This window comes from Xyrauchen texanus, chromosome 49 (assembly GCF_025860055.1).
Source record: "Xyrauchen texanus isolate HMW12.3.18 chromosome 49, RBS_HiC_50CHRs, whole genome shotgun sequence".
Taxonomy (NCBI): domain Eukaryota; kingdom Metazoa; phylum Chordata; class Actinopteri; order Cypriniformes; family Catostomidae; genus Xyrauchen; species Xyrauchen texanus.
The window spans coordinates 13,802,122-13,819,544 of record NC_068324.1 but is presented as its reverse complement, the minus strand read 5'-3'; the positions used below and the strand labels follow the sequence as shown (position 1 = coordinate 13,819,544).

Genomic DNA, 17,423 nt, shown 5'->3' with positions numbered 1-17,423 from the left:
GAACACCATTTTACAGTGTTCACTGATTGGGGTCTTTCACATGGCAAAGACCAAGTAAACTGCCCTATACATGAAATTATCATACTTCCAACAAGAGCGATTAGACGCAGGACTGACTGATTTTGTTAACAAAGTTTGTTGCGACTATATCTGCATATCACGCACCTGAAGCCAAATATAGCCAAGCATGATATAGTCATAAAGTTCCTTAGAGGAGAAAGACAAATAAATCCACCATGGCCGGCACCATACAGTCCCAACTTGGTACCTAATTTTGGTACTAAAAGCACTCCTAAGGCGTTTTTATTTGCGCATGCTCTCCAATTGCACATGCTGTCAATTGACAAGCACATGTCTGGAGTTTGGGCCCAGCCAAAAGCCACTGTCAAACCCAGAAAAGGCTGTGCCTAAAGTTCTAACCACACCCTTTAAAGCGCAGGTGGTTCACCTTCAAGCTTTCTTTGCTCAATTTATTTCAGATGAGGAACAATCCTTGCATTTGTTATGCCCTGTGCGGGTGCTACACACATGCGTTGAGCGAACCCACCTGTTCAGACCATCTGATCAGCACTTTGTGTGCTATGGAGGACACATAAAACGAATGTCCATCTCCAAGCAAAGACTTTCTCATTGGATTGTTGATGCCATTGACCTGGCTTACGAGTCGCAGGGTAAGATCTGCCCAATTGCTGTTAAAGCACACTCAACAAGAGGTATGGACGAATGGTGTGTCTTTACAAGAAATATGCTTTGCATTCTTGTCCTCTCTGTTTAGAGTGCTTGCTATTTCATTTGCCAAACATATACTTATGCCCATCCCCTTAAGTACAGGCTCCCCATCATTTTACACAACCACCTGCATCAGGGCATTGTAATTTAACATAGTCACAAGAACTTACATTATAAATAAACTCCCTTCCCAACGGTGTTTGTGAAGGTGTTAATTTATACTATATAACTATAATTAATATATTCACTCTTCTCCTGGCCCAACATGAGGGTAACTCACTTGTGGCATACTCATGTCGGTTGCCGTCTCGCAGGACTACGGCATTATATTTCTTCTCTGGAAGATATGCCGTGTAGTGCATTGTGATGGGATTCTGGTCCCCATATGGGTTCGCATGCAATGTCAAGTGTACAGAGTCAGTAGGGTAACATCTCAGTTACGTACATAACCTCGGTTCCCTGAGATGAAGGGATTGAGACATTGCGAATGCTGGCCACACTTCAAGACTCAGAGTTCTTCTGAGGTGCGAGTGATACGCTCCTTGTCCCTCAGTCAGAAAATTCTGAGGAATAGTGTTTGTGTACCTGCATTTATAGCAGACAGCTTTGCGCCTAAAAGGGTGGGGCTCAAAAACCATAGCCAATATTAGAATATTACCGTTATTGTAGAGAGGTTTAAACTAGGTTGTGTGGAAGGATAACTCCCCATATGGGTTGCATTCAAAGTCTTGTTCCTTTCGTCTCAGGGAACCAAGGTTACGTACGTAACAGAGACATTCTTTAGGAATGCAGGTGAGTAGTGTGAATAGATTCTGGACATACTCCATCCGTAAATGTGGGTATTGTCTCGTGACCTGTATAGATGACGTAATAACAACAACTGTGAAAATCTGGCCACATTTTTAAGCAAAATACTGAAAGTGACCAAACCAAACAAAGAATAGACCTACTTCTTGAACCCTTGGGCCTAGAGGCCTAACCCTGGTCTCTTTATAAATGTGACAAGCACCTTTTAAGCACAAGTAACACATTTCTTGGAATACATAGCACTTCCAGTTGAAAACCACTATCCGACTTCTTGTTCTGTGCAGATTTTTAAATCCAGCGTTAAAAAATGATGTCTCCTCAGCTTAATAGGGATTATGGGATAGTAAAGTGTCTAGCCGATCCAGGTATTTCTCACCTGCTCTTATGAATACTGAGGATTCTGACATTTGGCATCCTATAAAAGGATTTTGTCATTATAGTTAGTATAGGGAAGTGTGCATAATTGGACGTTGCTATTGCAATACAAATATGCCATTACAATTGTCTCCCCAATGTCTATTCAACACTAATTCTAAAGTTCCTGATGCTTTTCTTCCTTAATGAATATTTAATAATAATAACAACAGGCAACCCAGTGAGGTTCCTCATAAAATTCTTTATTCATAAACTTGATGCAAGTTTACAAATATACTGTACATGGTCAAAATTCTCTTGCAATGGGAAAAAAAATCCTATCAAAAACCACAGAAAGCATGCCAACAGTGAGCTTCAAGAACCATTAAGTAATGAGATGGCACCAGTAACAAGTTCTGTTATTTGTTTCTGTGAGCTTCGTGTTCAATGTGAAAAACACAAAAAAAATGTCATTAGGTTCAGACACGGAAACGGACTAAAGAATATCAGTCACGGAAACCAAGGTCAATGCGGACAAACCAGGTTCATTCACTTTTGAGAACGCAAATATAATGAATTCTGAGATGACAAATCTATTTAAAAAAAGAACATCTATTGAAGAGGTTTGCCTTTAATTGTACCTCACTGATGAAACAAAGACTGAGCACTTAACTCTTAAAACAGGACAGCAGCATGAACTTGCAAAGTAGACACTTCGTTTTTCCAAGATATTCCTTCTGCATTGGCTCTCTTTAATTACATTTACATGTGATTGTAGTAAAAGATTACATTTGCATCCATGTTAAAGATATAAGCTATGTATCCAAGAGCCTCTGTTATGTGAGGATGCTGGTCTTTCAGAAGTTTTAACAAGACCCTCTTAAACTCTGTGCAGATTCAAGAGGCACAATCACAACATTCTGTGCAAATACTGAACCAAAATGTCCCACAATATTTACAACTGGGAGGGTTTCTATTTAAAAGGGTAAAATAAACTGTGTTTATGTGACTACATTTGACCAAGAACAAAGATTCAATAAACATAAGAATAGGGTAATAGGGCATTTCTGATTCAATGATATTGTCAGAGTAATCCAATTGCCATTGGCACTTAACATTTCTTATCGCAATGGAAACAGGCTAAACTGTGGCAAGCGAAAGCTGTTAAATACTACTTTAATGGAGCTAGAGCAAAGTTCTATTCTTCAAGTGGACAGATAAATACAAATGAGCAGAATATATTTGTAGAACAGAATGGATTTTCCTGAGTTTTCATTGAAAATGGTAAGAAACTGCAAGCTTTGACAGCCATCAGAGCTGAAAATTCACTTTTATAATACACTGCAACACAAAGTTGCGGGGGACAAAGCAATCAGAAGGTATGATGTATTTTGATTCTAAACATTGAAACATTGACAATTCTTAAGACTCTATACTGGACAATCATATCCTGGAGGTATATTAAACACAATGCCATTATGAGATTCCTTGGTATGGACAGTAACAGTGCTCTTGTAGGGTTGTGCTACGAGAACAGAATTATTTGCATTCTTGATTTTAATCCATCAATGCTCACAAAAAGGAAACTGATGGTACCAACAAACTGCAGAAAGCAGTATGAAGTACAGCTGATAACGAGAGATCCATTTGTAAAGTAAACCTTAAATGTCTCAAATCTGTAACAGCTGTTCTTTAATAGAGCAGAAATCATGAACATCTTTCAAATAGGCAAGGACGTGACAAAACTGTGGGTGGGGAAAGAAAAGTTAGATTTATATCACTTGTATAAATAACATTTTTAAGATATGATCTTGTTTGAGTATTGTTTTTTAGACATCTACATTTTTCCCATTTTAAGTCCCAAAATCTGAGTCCTCCTGTAAAACAATTGATAATTCCCCCACTTCACATAAACACCACATTTAAGACGCCTCAAATCCATTTACAAGTATACAAGTGGAGCTTTGTTCAACTATGGAGCAACGGCAAGTCCTGCTTCACCCTTTTTATAGCCAAAGTTTGCATTTGTCCATTACTGGTCAGATCAGCCACATGCTAAATGCAAGCATAAGGGAACTGGGTGGAAATCATCCTTCGTGGAAAATCAAAAGGAGCTAGATTCGTATAACTGCCCCTTTTCTCTTCCTCGCAGTCACCATCAACATTAGGGTTGCTTGGAAGCTTGCGCATAGAATGATGGCAAGAAACAATTCTTCAACAACATCAGCTTTAAATGTACCAGTATATGTTAACTCAGAATTCATGAGGAAAGAGTCTCTATAGATACAAGAGAAGTGGCACATTGCCTTCACATTGTCTCTAGTTGCATCCATTTCCTGTTTTAAGTTTCAGTAAACCACCACCTTAGTCTAAACGGCATGTCCATTAAAAACGTCCTTTAAAAGCAGACAGAGAGGATCTGATCCAGCATCTTCATCGTGTCCCCATCCATGTTTTTATCCTGAACAGAGCCATGCTCCAAAGAGTAAGAGGAGGATGAGGAAGCAAAAACATTTTAAATAAAAAACATCTTACTCTGATCAGAACATCTGAAGCCATTTCAAAACTCCATGTTAGATGCCTAATTAGTACCACGGCTCTGAACGTCCCATCAGTATGAGAGAACATAAATGAGACAAAAAAAAAAAAAGAGATGAAAGAGCATGAGAAACAGAGAGAAATCCAAAAGTCATGTTAACGAGGTGTGACCGAGTCATGTTTCCCCCGCTGATGGTTTCCAATTACACAAAGGGGCATCATACTCAAGATGAAGAGGTGAATAACATTAGTAAAGTAAAGCAAAGGTTTGACCAGACATCCCATGTTTGCAGTGTGTAAGCAGATCAATGCTTCTCCTAGCCATCTTCTTTCGGGGGTGTGTACCAGCCTACAGAAAAACGCCACAAAAAATAAGTATGAATAGTTCAACACACATTATTATTTAAATGGGTTGTTCTGGTTTCAATACCTACCATTCTTTTCATGGATCTGAACCAATGATTTGTATGACTGTTGTGCTCTGGCAAGATTGTATTGATTCTGCACAAAAGATAAATAAATAAAATAAACAAAGAGGAAGGACCAATGGCAAAACTGTCATTAAATATTACTCCAACCATTTTTGGGCATTTCGTTTTATCAGCACCGCCACAAATAGAGTAATCCTGCTCTAGAGAACCTGACAAGGAAGATGATGGCTGAACAAACCTTATTTGCTCCAAATTGCACTCTTGCTTTCCCTTTGACTAATGTGGCATTGATCTGCATGATGACTGACTCTATTGAGTAGGCACTGCTCCAGCCCTGTTATCAAAAGCAGAGATCAAAAGATTTAATTCAAATGCATGAAATGTACAGAAACCATAACAAAATTATAGTAAAACCGAAAAATCAAACCTGTTTGGTAAGTAGTTCCATACACAAGGCTCCTCCTCCAAGAACATAGCTGGAAAAAGACAAACTCATTATTAGGATGCACAAATATTTAATTCAATAAATCATTGCGGTTTCATAAACAAAAATACATCTGTATAAACTATAAAAAAAATTTTGCTGACTTACTAATTTATAAATACAACTTTGAAGACAACAAATAGTCCTATTTATTTCAATCAATCCGATAAAAATGTCTAAGTGTAGAATTCAGTAGTGCAAAACATTCTGAAAAGAAAATACTTGTTTTCATTTTTTTTTTTTATCAAAATGCAACAGCTTTTCCACCTCTAAAACTGATTTTTTTTGCAGGCATAACCAAGGCCACGCAGGCAGGGAAAAATACACTGATGTGAAACACATCGCACCCTGCTGCGTATGGGGCTGCGTAGCCACAGACTGGTCAGAGTGCCCATGATGACCCCTGTCCAATGTCGAAAGCACCTACAGTGGACACGCAAGCATTGGAACTGGACCTTGGAGCAGAGAAAGTAGGTCGCCTGGTCCAATTAGTCCTGTTTTTTAACATCATGTGGACGGTCTGTACGTGTGTGTATTGGGAGCCAGCTGGTATGTGATAGCTGTGCGGTATGTGTAAACCTCACTCCACTGGCCTCAAGAGGCATACTAGCAACAGAGGCTAGGAGCTGTAGCCTTAAGCCTCCTCGTAAGCGCCCGCCTCCCATGCCGGCTGACGTTGATTCGAATCCCGCTCCGAGCGCTCGGACCGCTCACATGCGCCGTTTACCTGGGGAAGTGATGGCACAAGGATACACTGTGGGAAGACGACAAGTCGATGGAGGGAGTGATGCTCTGGGCAATGTTCTGCTGGGAAACCCTCGGTCCGGCCATTCATTTGGACGTCAATTTGACACGTGCCACCTACCTAGACACTGTTGCAGACCAGGTACACCCCTTCATGGCAATAGTATTTCCTGATGGCAGAGGCCTCTTTCAGCAGGATAATACACCTTGCCACACTGCACACACAGTTTAGGAATGGTTTTCGGAACATGATGAAGAGTTCAAGGTGTTGCCCTGGCCTCCAAATTCCCCAGATCTCAATCCAGTTGAGTATCTGTGGGATGTGCTGGATGAACAAGTCCGATCCACGGTGGCTCCATCTTGAAACTTACAGGACTTGAAGGATCTGCTGCTAATGTCTTGGTGCCAGATAACACAGGACAAGGGATCTTATAGAGTTCATGCCTCAGCGGGTCGGTGCTGTTTTGATGGCATGCAGAGGACCCAAAGCATATTAGGCAGGTGGTCGTAATGTTTAGGCTCATCAGTTTCTATATTTTTTTTTAATATCATAGCCTAAAATGTTTGACTATCCCGATACAATTAAATCCTGATGCATAAAATCAAGTTTTGCCACACATAATTTTCCACATATCACATTATGAATGTTTTCAAATACGTAAGAGTGTTTAACCAAAATCAAAAAAGCCTTAGAATGCTGTAACTATAAGAGCAAATATATAAACAAGTAACATAAAAATAAAATAAAAAGTAAATAAAAGTAAACCAGCATAGTAGGGCAGGACTGAGTTTAAAGGTTCTCAAGCTCACCCTCCAGACAGGACAGGAGACACAACCCGCACAAAGGGAGGATCAAAAGGAAAGTTATCCTGCCATCAGAAAGATAGAAAACAGAAATTCAACTACAAGTGTGAGTAATCTCTCCTCTCAATCAAAACATGGTCAATCAGCACTGTTTTTTCAGTAGAACAAAGAAACAAACTACTTGCCTTATAAGAAAAATTAAGCAAAATGTAGTCCATGCCTTCTTTTTCCTTCAAAACCTGCAAGTCACTGTGCAATGGACTGTCTGGGTCGACCCTTGAAGAAATGTAGAAAGGATGTAGAACATTGCAAAGAACCGCATCGAAACACATTAAAGACCCAAACACTTAAAACATCATTAACCAGCATAATATTCGACATTGATGTTATGCATCCGTACTTACGTCCTTAACTTGACGTGCCACTCATACAGGCTATCATTGACTAACTCCACTGAATATATACCTTGAATAGACAGAATGGAGACAAACAAATCAGTTTTTCTCTTTTATCTTTTCACTGGAACAAGATAAACCAAACAGAATATGTGAGACAAGGAATTGCCATTCCTGTAAATTACCTGTCTTGTAACTCTGTGATCTATAGATCTCCCTGAGTTCCTTCATGAGACGGTCAGAGGCCTGAACTGAACCAGAAACCGCACCCTAAAAGATCAACATTAAGGCATTTAGGGATATAACATCATGAGGAGAGAATAAAGACAATTCTTTAATCAATCAAATGTGTTATTTTACTATTGAGCATAATATTATCAGAACATTGGTGAAATGTGTGAATAACTGAATGAACTTCAGTAAAATTGCTTAAGCTTTTTAAAATAGCTTCACCCCACCCCCAAAATTGTATAAAAGGTACCTTACCGAATGGACACTTACGTTCAAGTGGTCCTGCCTCTGGTTCTTTCGGATTTTCTCCAGAATGGCCAAATTCTCTTTCTCGATGCCATCATCCTCTGACTTTTTCCCATCGACCGGTTCCTCCTCTTTCATCTCATAGTGGTCTAGATCTTCTATATCCTGCTGCCACAGGAAAACACATATTTATATATAAGAAATCTTAGGTATCAATTTGTGACATCTCTAACCATAAAAAGAGATATCCATCCACCCACTCATCTTCAACTGCTTATCCGAAGTTGGGTTGCGGGGGCAGCAGCTCCAGCAAGGGGCCCCAAACTTTCCTATCCCAAGCCAAATTAACCAGCTCTGACTGGGGGACCCCGAGGCATTCACAGGCCAGTGTGGAGATGTAATCTCTACACCTAGTCCTGGGTATACCCCGAGGCCTCCTCCCAGCTGGCCGTGCCTAAAACACCTCCCTAGCAAGGTGCCCAGGGGGCATCCTTACCAGATACCCAAACCACCTCAACCGACCCCTTCCAACGCAAAGGAGCAGCAGCTCTACTCAGAGCTCCTCACGGATGACTGAGCTCCTCACCCTATCTCTAAGGGAGAAGCCCGCCACCCTTCTAAGGAAGCACATTTTGGCCGCTCGTACTCGCGACCTAGTTATTTCGGTCATGACCCAGCCTTCATGACCATAGGTGAGGGTAGGAACGAAAATTGACCGATAGATTGAGTGCTTTGCCTTCCGGCTCAGCTCTCTTTTCGTGACAATGGTGCGATAGAGTGAGCGCAATACCACCCCCGCTGCCCCGATTCTCCGGCCAACCTGCCCCAAGTGAAGGAGTTCAAGTAACTCGGGGTCTTGTTCACGAGTGTGGGGACAATGGAGCGAGAGGTTTAAAGGGGATAGTTCATCCAAAAATGATAGTCCTCCTGTTGTTCCAAACCTGTATGCCTTTCTTCCATGGAGCAGGAAAATAAATGTTTGACTATTTTTAGCCTAAGTCACAGGGCAGGGCAAAAAATATTATCACAATATTTTTGTTCATCTCATTCAACATTAATATTTATCACAATATACATTTCATACAATTAATGGGGAAGGAAATGCATTTAATACGTTTGTTAGACTTCAAGAATGAATGTAAATATAACTTTGTTTACAAGTAAACTCCAAAGGATAAGCTGCATTTACATAAAGTTTAAAATATTTAAAGTTCGAGAAGAATACTCAGTTTAGGATTTAATCCTACATAAGATGCGTGATCTCTTTTCTTTGGCGAAATTACATCATCTTCAGCGGACGTTTGTGTTCACTGAAATACTTTTTTGTGACGCTCCATACTCCAGCTCAGTAGGTAGTGGTTAATACACCATAAGATGGATTGCCAGCCACCAATAAACATCACAAGCAGTGTTCCCAATTTGGGCAGGTTTCCACCCAACTGAGCTAGTTTTGTTGGACTGTGTGGTGAAAAGTGTGACAAATGGACAAATTTGGACTGGTCTGAAATGATTTTTGCAGGTTTAAAAAATATAATGAAAATGTCTCAACACAATGATTTAATCAAATAGTCAAATTATTAATAGACAAAATGTGTTGAATCCTGTTCAGAGGAGCTCCGAGTTGCCACACCCACTAGTATATTCAAACAACTGCGCAATCTGCAGGTGTTGATGGTGGATTTAGGCAATAATAGTGTTGAAAATGTAAGAGAAAAAAAGGGAAATTAGTTGTGTTTAATGCCAGAACTTATTTGATGCTTGATTTTTTTTTCATGCATATCTGATGCTCTAGCAAATCAGTGGAGAAATTGCACCAGAGATGCCTTTTGGCTAGAAGTTTAAATATAGCGATGATGGGCCCTAGCACCACGGTGGCATTTGGAAAACAATGCAAGGTGGACACATGCATTTGAAAGCTTTTTGAAGCAATTTGGGTAAACATAAGAGGACTTTTATAAAGTCTATTGTAACAGCCACACTTCCTACTGCCAGGTGGTGGCGCTATGACCATGACCCAAGCAAGACAAAACATACATCTCAAATTTGATCTAAATCACACATTGCACACAGAAAATATCAGACACTTCCTGTTTCTCATTTTCCACCATCAATTAAATGCCTCGCCATGGCAACACATTTTGAGATGTGAGACTGCAACATTACATTACATGCATTTCTTTACATCAGCAGTGTCCTGACATTATTCTAAAGAATTTTGAAGCAATTCATGTAAAAACAAGAGGGCTATTTCAAAGTCAGTTTAAATTGCCATACTTCCAGCTGCCAGTTGGTGGTGCTATGACCGTGACCCATAATAGCTGCATCAATGTAATCAGCCCCTGTTACAAAACATACAGCTGAATTTTCAGCTAATAACTATGGATGGATCGTCTGCACTTATATACCTGCCTTTTAACCTTAGCGGTATTCAAAGCGCTTTACACTGCATCTCATTCACACACACATTCACACACCAATGACAGCAGAGCGGCAGCATAAAAGTAATCCAGAAGACTCCAGTGTTTAAATCCATATTTCCCAAGCGATATGATAGGTTTGGGGGACAATCAGGTCAATATTTATGTCCTTTTTTATAATAAATCTATAAAAAGTAGGTGGTGATATACATGTAGAAAGTGAATCAACAAAAAACAAAAGAAGGAGAATGTGGAAGTGAAAGTGGAGCTTTGTCATAATGAAGGACTTAAATGTTGATCTGTTTCTCACCCACATCTATCATATCGCTTCAAAAGATAAGGATTTAACCACTGGAGTCATTTTTGCTGACTTGTGATTTTTTTCACCATTCACTTGCATTGAATTCTTCTAAAATCTTAATTTGTGTTCTGCAAGAAAAGAGAAAGTCATACACATCTGGGATGGCATGACAGTGAGTAAATGATGAGAGCATTTTCATTTTCGGGTGGTCTATACCTTTAAAAGTGACTCATGAATTTGCCTCTCCTATTTGGATGTGCGAACAGACCTGAGCACAGAATGCTTGGACATCAGCTGTGTTGCGTCCTAATTTTGACTGTTCTGTGTATAACAATTCAACTGAATATACAAAGATTTAGTTATGTTCAAGTTGGAATTTGAATGAGCCATAATGGTGTAAAAAGGACAGATTACATACATTACAATATTTAATGGCAAAAACATAACTTGAATCATTATCAATAATAATCTTGATAACCCAGGGAAACGTCTTTGTTCCTTTTTCCGTTTGTCTGTGTTTGTGTGAATAAGAAAAAAGGGGTAAAAGGAAACTTTTTTTGGATACGTTATAGTTTCATTACTTAATTGAGTCGTTAAGGTTATGCTTTGGTATTATGGTTAAATTGCGCTTAATTTTCAAATGCACTATTTGGGCAGATTTTTATACATTCGTGCAGATTTTGAACAATAATTTTGCTGGAAATCAAACTAATCTGAAAACACTGATCACAAAAATAAATGCTTTCTTGCCTGTGACAGCACCTTGGATCATGAAAAAACAATTAACTATATAGTACATAAACAGCAATAGTGTTGATGCTGGAGTTGCTGTTGTGTTCAGTCAATGTTGTCTTCTTCGGAATACAACAATATAATATTAGCTAGCAAGTGGCTACCTAATCTCGACAGATTTACGTGAAACAGGGCGAGGTAGCCACTAGCCAGCTTCCTAACAGGCTGATTTCATGACTGTGATTCAGTTAGATCAGCTTTTTGTCAACACACATCTGATCTGATCGTCTAGATGTAGAACATATGCTAAATATCAACATTTTATTTTTTGGGTGAACTTTCCATTTAAATCCCTTAAAGTTTAGTACCTCTGCCATTTCCTCTTCCTCCTCTTCTTCTGATGTCACTTCATCTGTTGTTCCATGCTGGACAGAACATAAATGAACATTTAGTTTGCACCGAATAATTTAATATTTTAGTAACAGAAAAACAGATGGGAGGGTAATGGGGCTGTGTAGATCTGTGCAGGTTTGTCCCACCTTCCTGTCTTGATTAATGGGTCCAGCAGGAAGTGGCTGGTCCAGCATCTCCACATCAGGGTGCTGGGGCAAGTTATAGAGTCGACATAAATCACAGATCAGCCTTTTCAGCTGCTGGAGGAGCTGCAAAAGATGGATGTTATAAATGACACTATTTGACCAAAAGTTGGCACAACATTTATGATTTACAACTTTACCGTTAACTACCATAACACAGCATTTCTAATAATCACCTAATGAAAACTTTCAAATAAATGTAGCCTCTGTTGATATCATAAAAGTGCCATCTTGACCAAAATGTGGATTTGGGCTCATTACACACTAAAGAAGACACTTTCTTACCAAAGTATTGCCTTTTCTAACGTCGTCTAGTCGTTCAAGTACTTCGGTCAAACTTGGGTCCTCCGAGTCAACGAACCATATTGGCGGGGTTGAAGGGTAAGACTCCTAAGAAAATATAAAGAGTTAAAGTCAACATCTTCATAACTGTACAAAAATATTGTCCTTTTGCAAGGTTATTCATGTCTGAGCTGATCTATACAGCAAGCAGGATGATAAGCAGTTGCATTGCCATGCTCACTCACACAAGCCAAACCAATCAATCAAACTCTGTTGTTGTCAAGATGAATTTAAAGGGGTTACTGGTGATCTCATTATAAAAGAACAACCAAAAAAGACTGTGGCAGATGTGTGCAGTGGTATTCGTTTAAGAGAACTGTATTAAGGTGCGTACACACTGCCAGCGACTTTGTCGCTGCAGGTCGCCAGTGGCTGGCGGTGAAGTCGCTAGTGGGTGTTCCCACTACTGGTTGCCTAGTAACGTTTATAAATGACATTCACGGATGTCATTCCATTGCTGTTGACAGCGAATCTCTTTTCTTGCCACTAAAAACAAACATTTTGGAGGGAAAAGACTACATATAAATGGAATCAGTACATAAAATGCTTTATATCAAAGAAGAATGAGAAACCAGGTGTGCTGTTTGCCAGAGCGGCTGTTTATCTGCGGCGAAAATGCAAATGCCGCTCTGTCTGGGTCCATAAAATCCCCGCGATCTCAGATACACCTTTCCACGCAGTATTTTTCTTAAAAATGTCCTTGTACGTGGGAAGAGACATATCATAGAGCACTGGAAAATTTCTAACAGCAAGAATTAGCCTTTCATCAATCTTTCCGTTACTGCAGGAGCTGAGAGAGAGAGAGAAGGATCACGTGAGCTCTCCCGTCGTCTCTCCTATTGGCTGTCGCTTCCGTTAGTCGCTCCAAAGTTGAACTTTTCTCAACTTTGTCGCGTCGCTGGACACACCCACATCTAGCGCCAATGGTCGCGACAGCTCGTGTCGCCGGATGTCGCTGTGCTCGCATTGAAAATTAATGGTATTGAGTCGCTGTCGTGCGCGATGTCGCTGGCAGTGTGTACGCACCTTTAAGGCAGGTGCACACTGTACAATTTTGCCCACGATTCTGCTGTCTGAGACAAATTTCAGGAATGCTAAAGGATTTCTCTCGTCGCCGGGTCAAAATTGGTAATCTTACAAAGTTCGGCCGATTAATAGCCTTTGTGATGATCTTCAGCCACCGACGAAGTTTGGGCAGTGTCAGAAATGTAGCATTATAGCCGTATAGTGTGACTGCTATTACAATGGCCAGATGAGATATTCCGCTCCTCTCTAGCACCCGAAAGAATCCTGCCCTGCGTTTGCACCATCGCAACATTTGTGCCCAGTCTACTCAAGCACTTTCAATGTCTTTTCTTTTCATTTTATATAAAAAGTTGTAATAAATAAATAAGCAGAAAATACTTAGAGAAAAGTGTAACACATCAGCAATATGGAAGATTTATTCTCAGAATTTAATAAATACAGAGCTTACAAAACAAATAAATGATTGCATTTTCTCTTTTTTTTTCTTTACATTTATCATGCACTTTCTTTACAACGTTATTTGAATTACTATTTTACTTTTAATACATTTACTTACAATGTCTGTAAACTTCTTTAGTTAAGATTCACACCACTCCAATTTTATTTATAAATAAATAAAATAGAAAGATTGAACAGTATATACTGGTAAGTATTTATGGGACGTTTTAATCAGCAAATACAGTTGGATAAAATTATAGAAATCTATATCATGTTTGTGCATTATCCATAGGGAATTTGCAAGCATGATATATTATCAGCCTGAATTTTACTAATCTAAAAGACGTGCCATAACCCAAGTTTTTGTTTTCTTCAATGTGATAAAAGTTTGTAATTTTTCGGGCCACATGTCTTTTTATTTCCACAATAAATATTTGATTGTGGTAGCTCATTATTACTGTAGGCTACCTCCTCCACTTGCGTTTATTCTCAACATCTGTAATTTTCTGTATTTGTGATAAGTCTTATTATAGGCCTATTTGACAAGATCCATCTTTCTTGAAAATGTTAGCCTATGCTCGTGATGGAGTGGTATTAGAGCAATGAAAATGCTGATGTACCGTCTTTCAGAAAGAGGAAAAAAAATGCTCCTCTGTGGTGGGCAAATTTCGCTTCTATTCCGCAACACTCCCGTGAGTCACGTTCACTGATCGGGACGATTGGACCACAGTCAGCTACGATGTGTATCATACAGTCTGACATAATGTCGCTCAGTGTGCCATGGCGATATCAATGCGTTCATATCGTACAGTCTGACGAGCAACAATCTTAAAGGACTATTATAAATCGTGTGTGCACCCACCTTAAGAGGTTCAGTTGTATGGTGTAAAATCATGTGTACATTCTGTTCCCATCCTCTAGCTAGAATTCTACTCCCCTCCCCTTGTCCCCACATTAGGGGCGACTCAAAGGCAGAACGATGTCGATTTGATTCTTCTTGTCAAGACCACACACTGAAATAAGTTACCGCACCTCACACATTAAGATAGAAGCACCGAAAACTGACTGGCCTCATCAAAACACGCTAGCTGCACTGCAGTGATCGTTGCTTTATTAGCGTTTGCACAGTGCCATGATGTTTATTATCAATATATCACACTTACTTGATTTACATCCCAGGGATTAAACACGCGTGCACATTTTGTATTTTTGGCTTAACACCATCAATTAGACGTGAAAACCAAAGGGCTACTCGTAAACAAAGTTACCAGATGTATTAATATTGCTAATATAGTTAACAATTCAAGGGAATCAGCTAAAATCGCATGTAAAACAAATTGATATGACTATAGGTGGTAATAAACACATAATTACGCATTTCTTGTTACTTAACAGGCCTCGTGAAACGAAGAACTTTAGTAAACTACCTACTAATGACTACATCAGCTTGCGCAAATTTCTGTTTATGTTTAAACAAATCAAATGAATTAATTACTCTACAAACCACCATAACGTAGGTAACGGAAAATACAACTATATTTAGTGCTGGCGTTTCTCAGGCAGTCAGCTGGTTATAGTATCAGCCAAGCTAAATGAGCACACAACTTGCTAATTAACTTTCCTGTGATAAACAAAACAACAAGAACGCCGGTTCAAACAGCGAACCTCGTTATTATTTAACCATGTCACCTTTAATATAAGCGAACACGCGTTTATAATAACAGGCTAGTTTAGAAATCTACCACAGTTAAAACCATAGCTAACGTAGTAACTTTGTTAGCTAAGCAAACTAGCAAGCTAACGTAGCTTCGTGCTAAGTGACTTGTTTAGTTGTGATTTCGCATACATTTGAGAAGGTAATCGATATCAATAGCCTCACAGGCTTTTATTCTCGCTATAAAGACCCTAAACACGTCCATGTTGGCGCTCAAATGGGTTGTGGATGGGTGTTATTGCACTCGGCCTTATCTTGTTCGCATGGGCTGGTGAATCTTACCGTAATATTGCAGTGAATAATCAGTAGCTTTTCTCCCGTCACGTTAAACTGGCAGCTTAGCTCATCCGGCTTCCAGTCGATTATACGGAATCGCTCATGGTTTGGGTCAAAGATTGACTCCAGGAACTTTAGTTCGGCCTTCAGCCCCGACACCGACATCTTCCACTCATCTCATCAGCAGCCAGGCCGCGGGGGGAAGGGACGCACGGACTACTGCGAGCGCGCTGATTCCAGTGAATGTGTTGTGCGTGCAGAGCAGAGCTGAGACTGGAGGAGAGAAACAACAAAGAGGGGGTGGGGAGAGGAGCACTGGAGGCAGAGGACAAAACAACGCCCGCCAAGAAATTATGTGAGAGGGGCCAGAGGGTGCAAGGGGATGTGATCAACATATGAGATGCTGTTGGTTTTCCTACTGATATGTATGTTGATTATTTCAGGTCAGCCATCCTACAGGCAAGCTTTGCAATAGGAATAATAATAATAATAAAAAATTTTTTAACAAGAAACATGTAAAATATTACTACATAATATTTAATAATTATAAACACAATGTTATAATAATGTTACAAAATATAATACTGTTAAAAATAAACACAATAATAATAACAATACTTATTATAATAAAAGGTGCTATATGTAATATTTTTACTGTACTTAATGTCATTAGATAATTAGGAAACATGCTAAGTTGAAATACTGGCTTCTCCTATAATAATGCTACATCTAGTATATCGAAGTTTCCATTCTGGGCCGGAATTTCTGTTTATGTTTGGCCTGTGTGATCCCACCCACTGCCCACTCACCAATAGTATTTCGACAACACCGGGTTGCCAGATTTGGACAAGTTTGCAGGCAAACAACACTGCGTGCTGTAGCCATAGAGGCCAGCAAACGAACTGGATCAGAGATAAAAGATTCCACCTAACCTAAAAAGCCTCTCCATCCATATAAAACCAACATGACCAGAGGTGTAGTAAAAATAACTGTAAGAATGTTTCTTAGGTGGAAAACATTATTTCCATAAGAAATTTTATTCGGCGAATTCATACATGTTTCGTCCCTGCTGTTGAGTGTTTAACGTTTGTCTCCATCTAGCGGCGAAAAGCTCGTAGACCTACAGTTTCTTTAAATAACATTAACGTTATGATGAGTCCCCAAACTTTTTTTTTTTTTGCGATGGCCGGGTCATTCTGCTGTTTTCACAGTGATGAATCTTCTGCTTTTATTACATTAATTAGTTTTACAATTTATTCACAGAACATGATTTTAATATTGGTGACTTCATTGTATGTAAACATTTCTTAGCAACTTGCTTTAAGGTAGGCCTACTTTGCCAATGCATACATGTGATCTCTGTACACTGACGTGTGCTTGTCAAGAAATAATAATACAATTTAAATCTGTGTGAAATGTTACATTTTAGGCTACTTTATTTTACGTCAGTGGATCCATCCATTGGCTCAAATAACGTTTTTATTAATCACAGTGACAAGTCATTTTAATCTGTTTACTAAAAGGATTCGTTCAGATTAGATCATTTATTTGTTAATTTAGCAAATTATGATTTTGTGCCAGTAGATGGCTCTAACTGACCGTTTTTAAGCCTTTGAACTAGGAAATAGAAGGTTATTCAGTTATTCACGATCGGAAAAATGATATTTTATTAAAATTTTCATGGCTTCAGCACTGCAGAGAGTTTAAGCATAATAATAATTTCCCCCACAAATTACATAGTTATGACCATTTTAAAAGCGAAGCTAAACAAATGTCTCACTGTAATACTTCGATACTAAGTAAAAATACTCGCTGTAA

The 17,423-nt window shown here is 39.2% G+C and overlaps 1 protein-coding gene across 4 annotated transcripts; it reads right to left on the bottom strand.

Annotated features, from left to right (window-relative positions):
* Window positions 1-2,137: 2,137 nt before the first annotated feature.
* LOC127640579 (ubiquitin-conjugating enzyme E2 Q2-like) lies at window positions 2,138-15,911 on the bottom strand. 4 transcript variants are annotated; one of them, XM_052123211.1, is made up of 13 exons: window positions 15,612-15,911; window positions 12,095-12,199; window positions 11,753-11,875; window positions 11,582-11,638; window positions 7,773-7,931; window positions 7,472-7,556; window positions 7,296-7,356; window positions 7,077-7,167; window positions 6,898-6,956; window positions 5,287-5,335; window positions 5,098-5,193; window positions 4,863-4,929; window positions 2,138-4,777 (listed from the first exon to the last, which is right to left on the bottom strand). In XM_052123211.1, the coding sequence occupies exons 1-13, from the start codon at window positions 15,768-15,770 to the stop codon at window positions 4,746-4,748; spliced, it is 1,143 nt and encodes a 380-aa protein (XP_051979171.1). In that variant the 5' UTR covers window positions 15,771-15,911; the 3' UTR covers window positions 2,138-4,745. The 4 variants fall into 4 exon arrangements, with proteins under 4 accessions (XP_051979171.1, XP_051979173.1, XP_051979172.1 ...); XM_052123213.1 differs by having other exon boundaries at window positions 7,788-7,931; XM_052123212.1 differs by having other exon boundaries at window positions 7,773-7,928.
* Window positions 15,912-17,423: the final 1,512 nt, after the last annotated feature.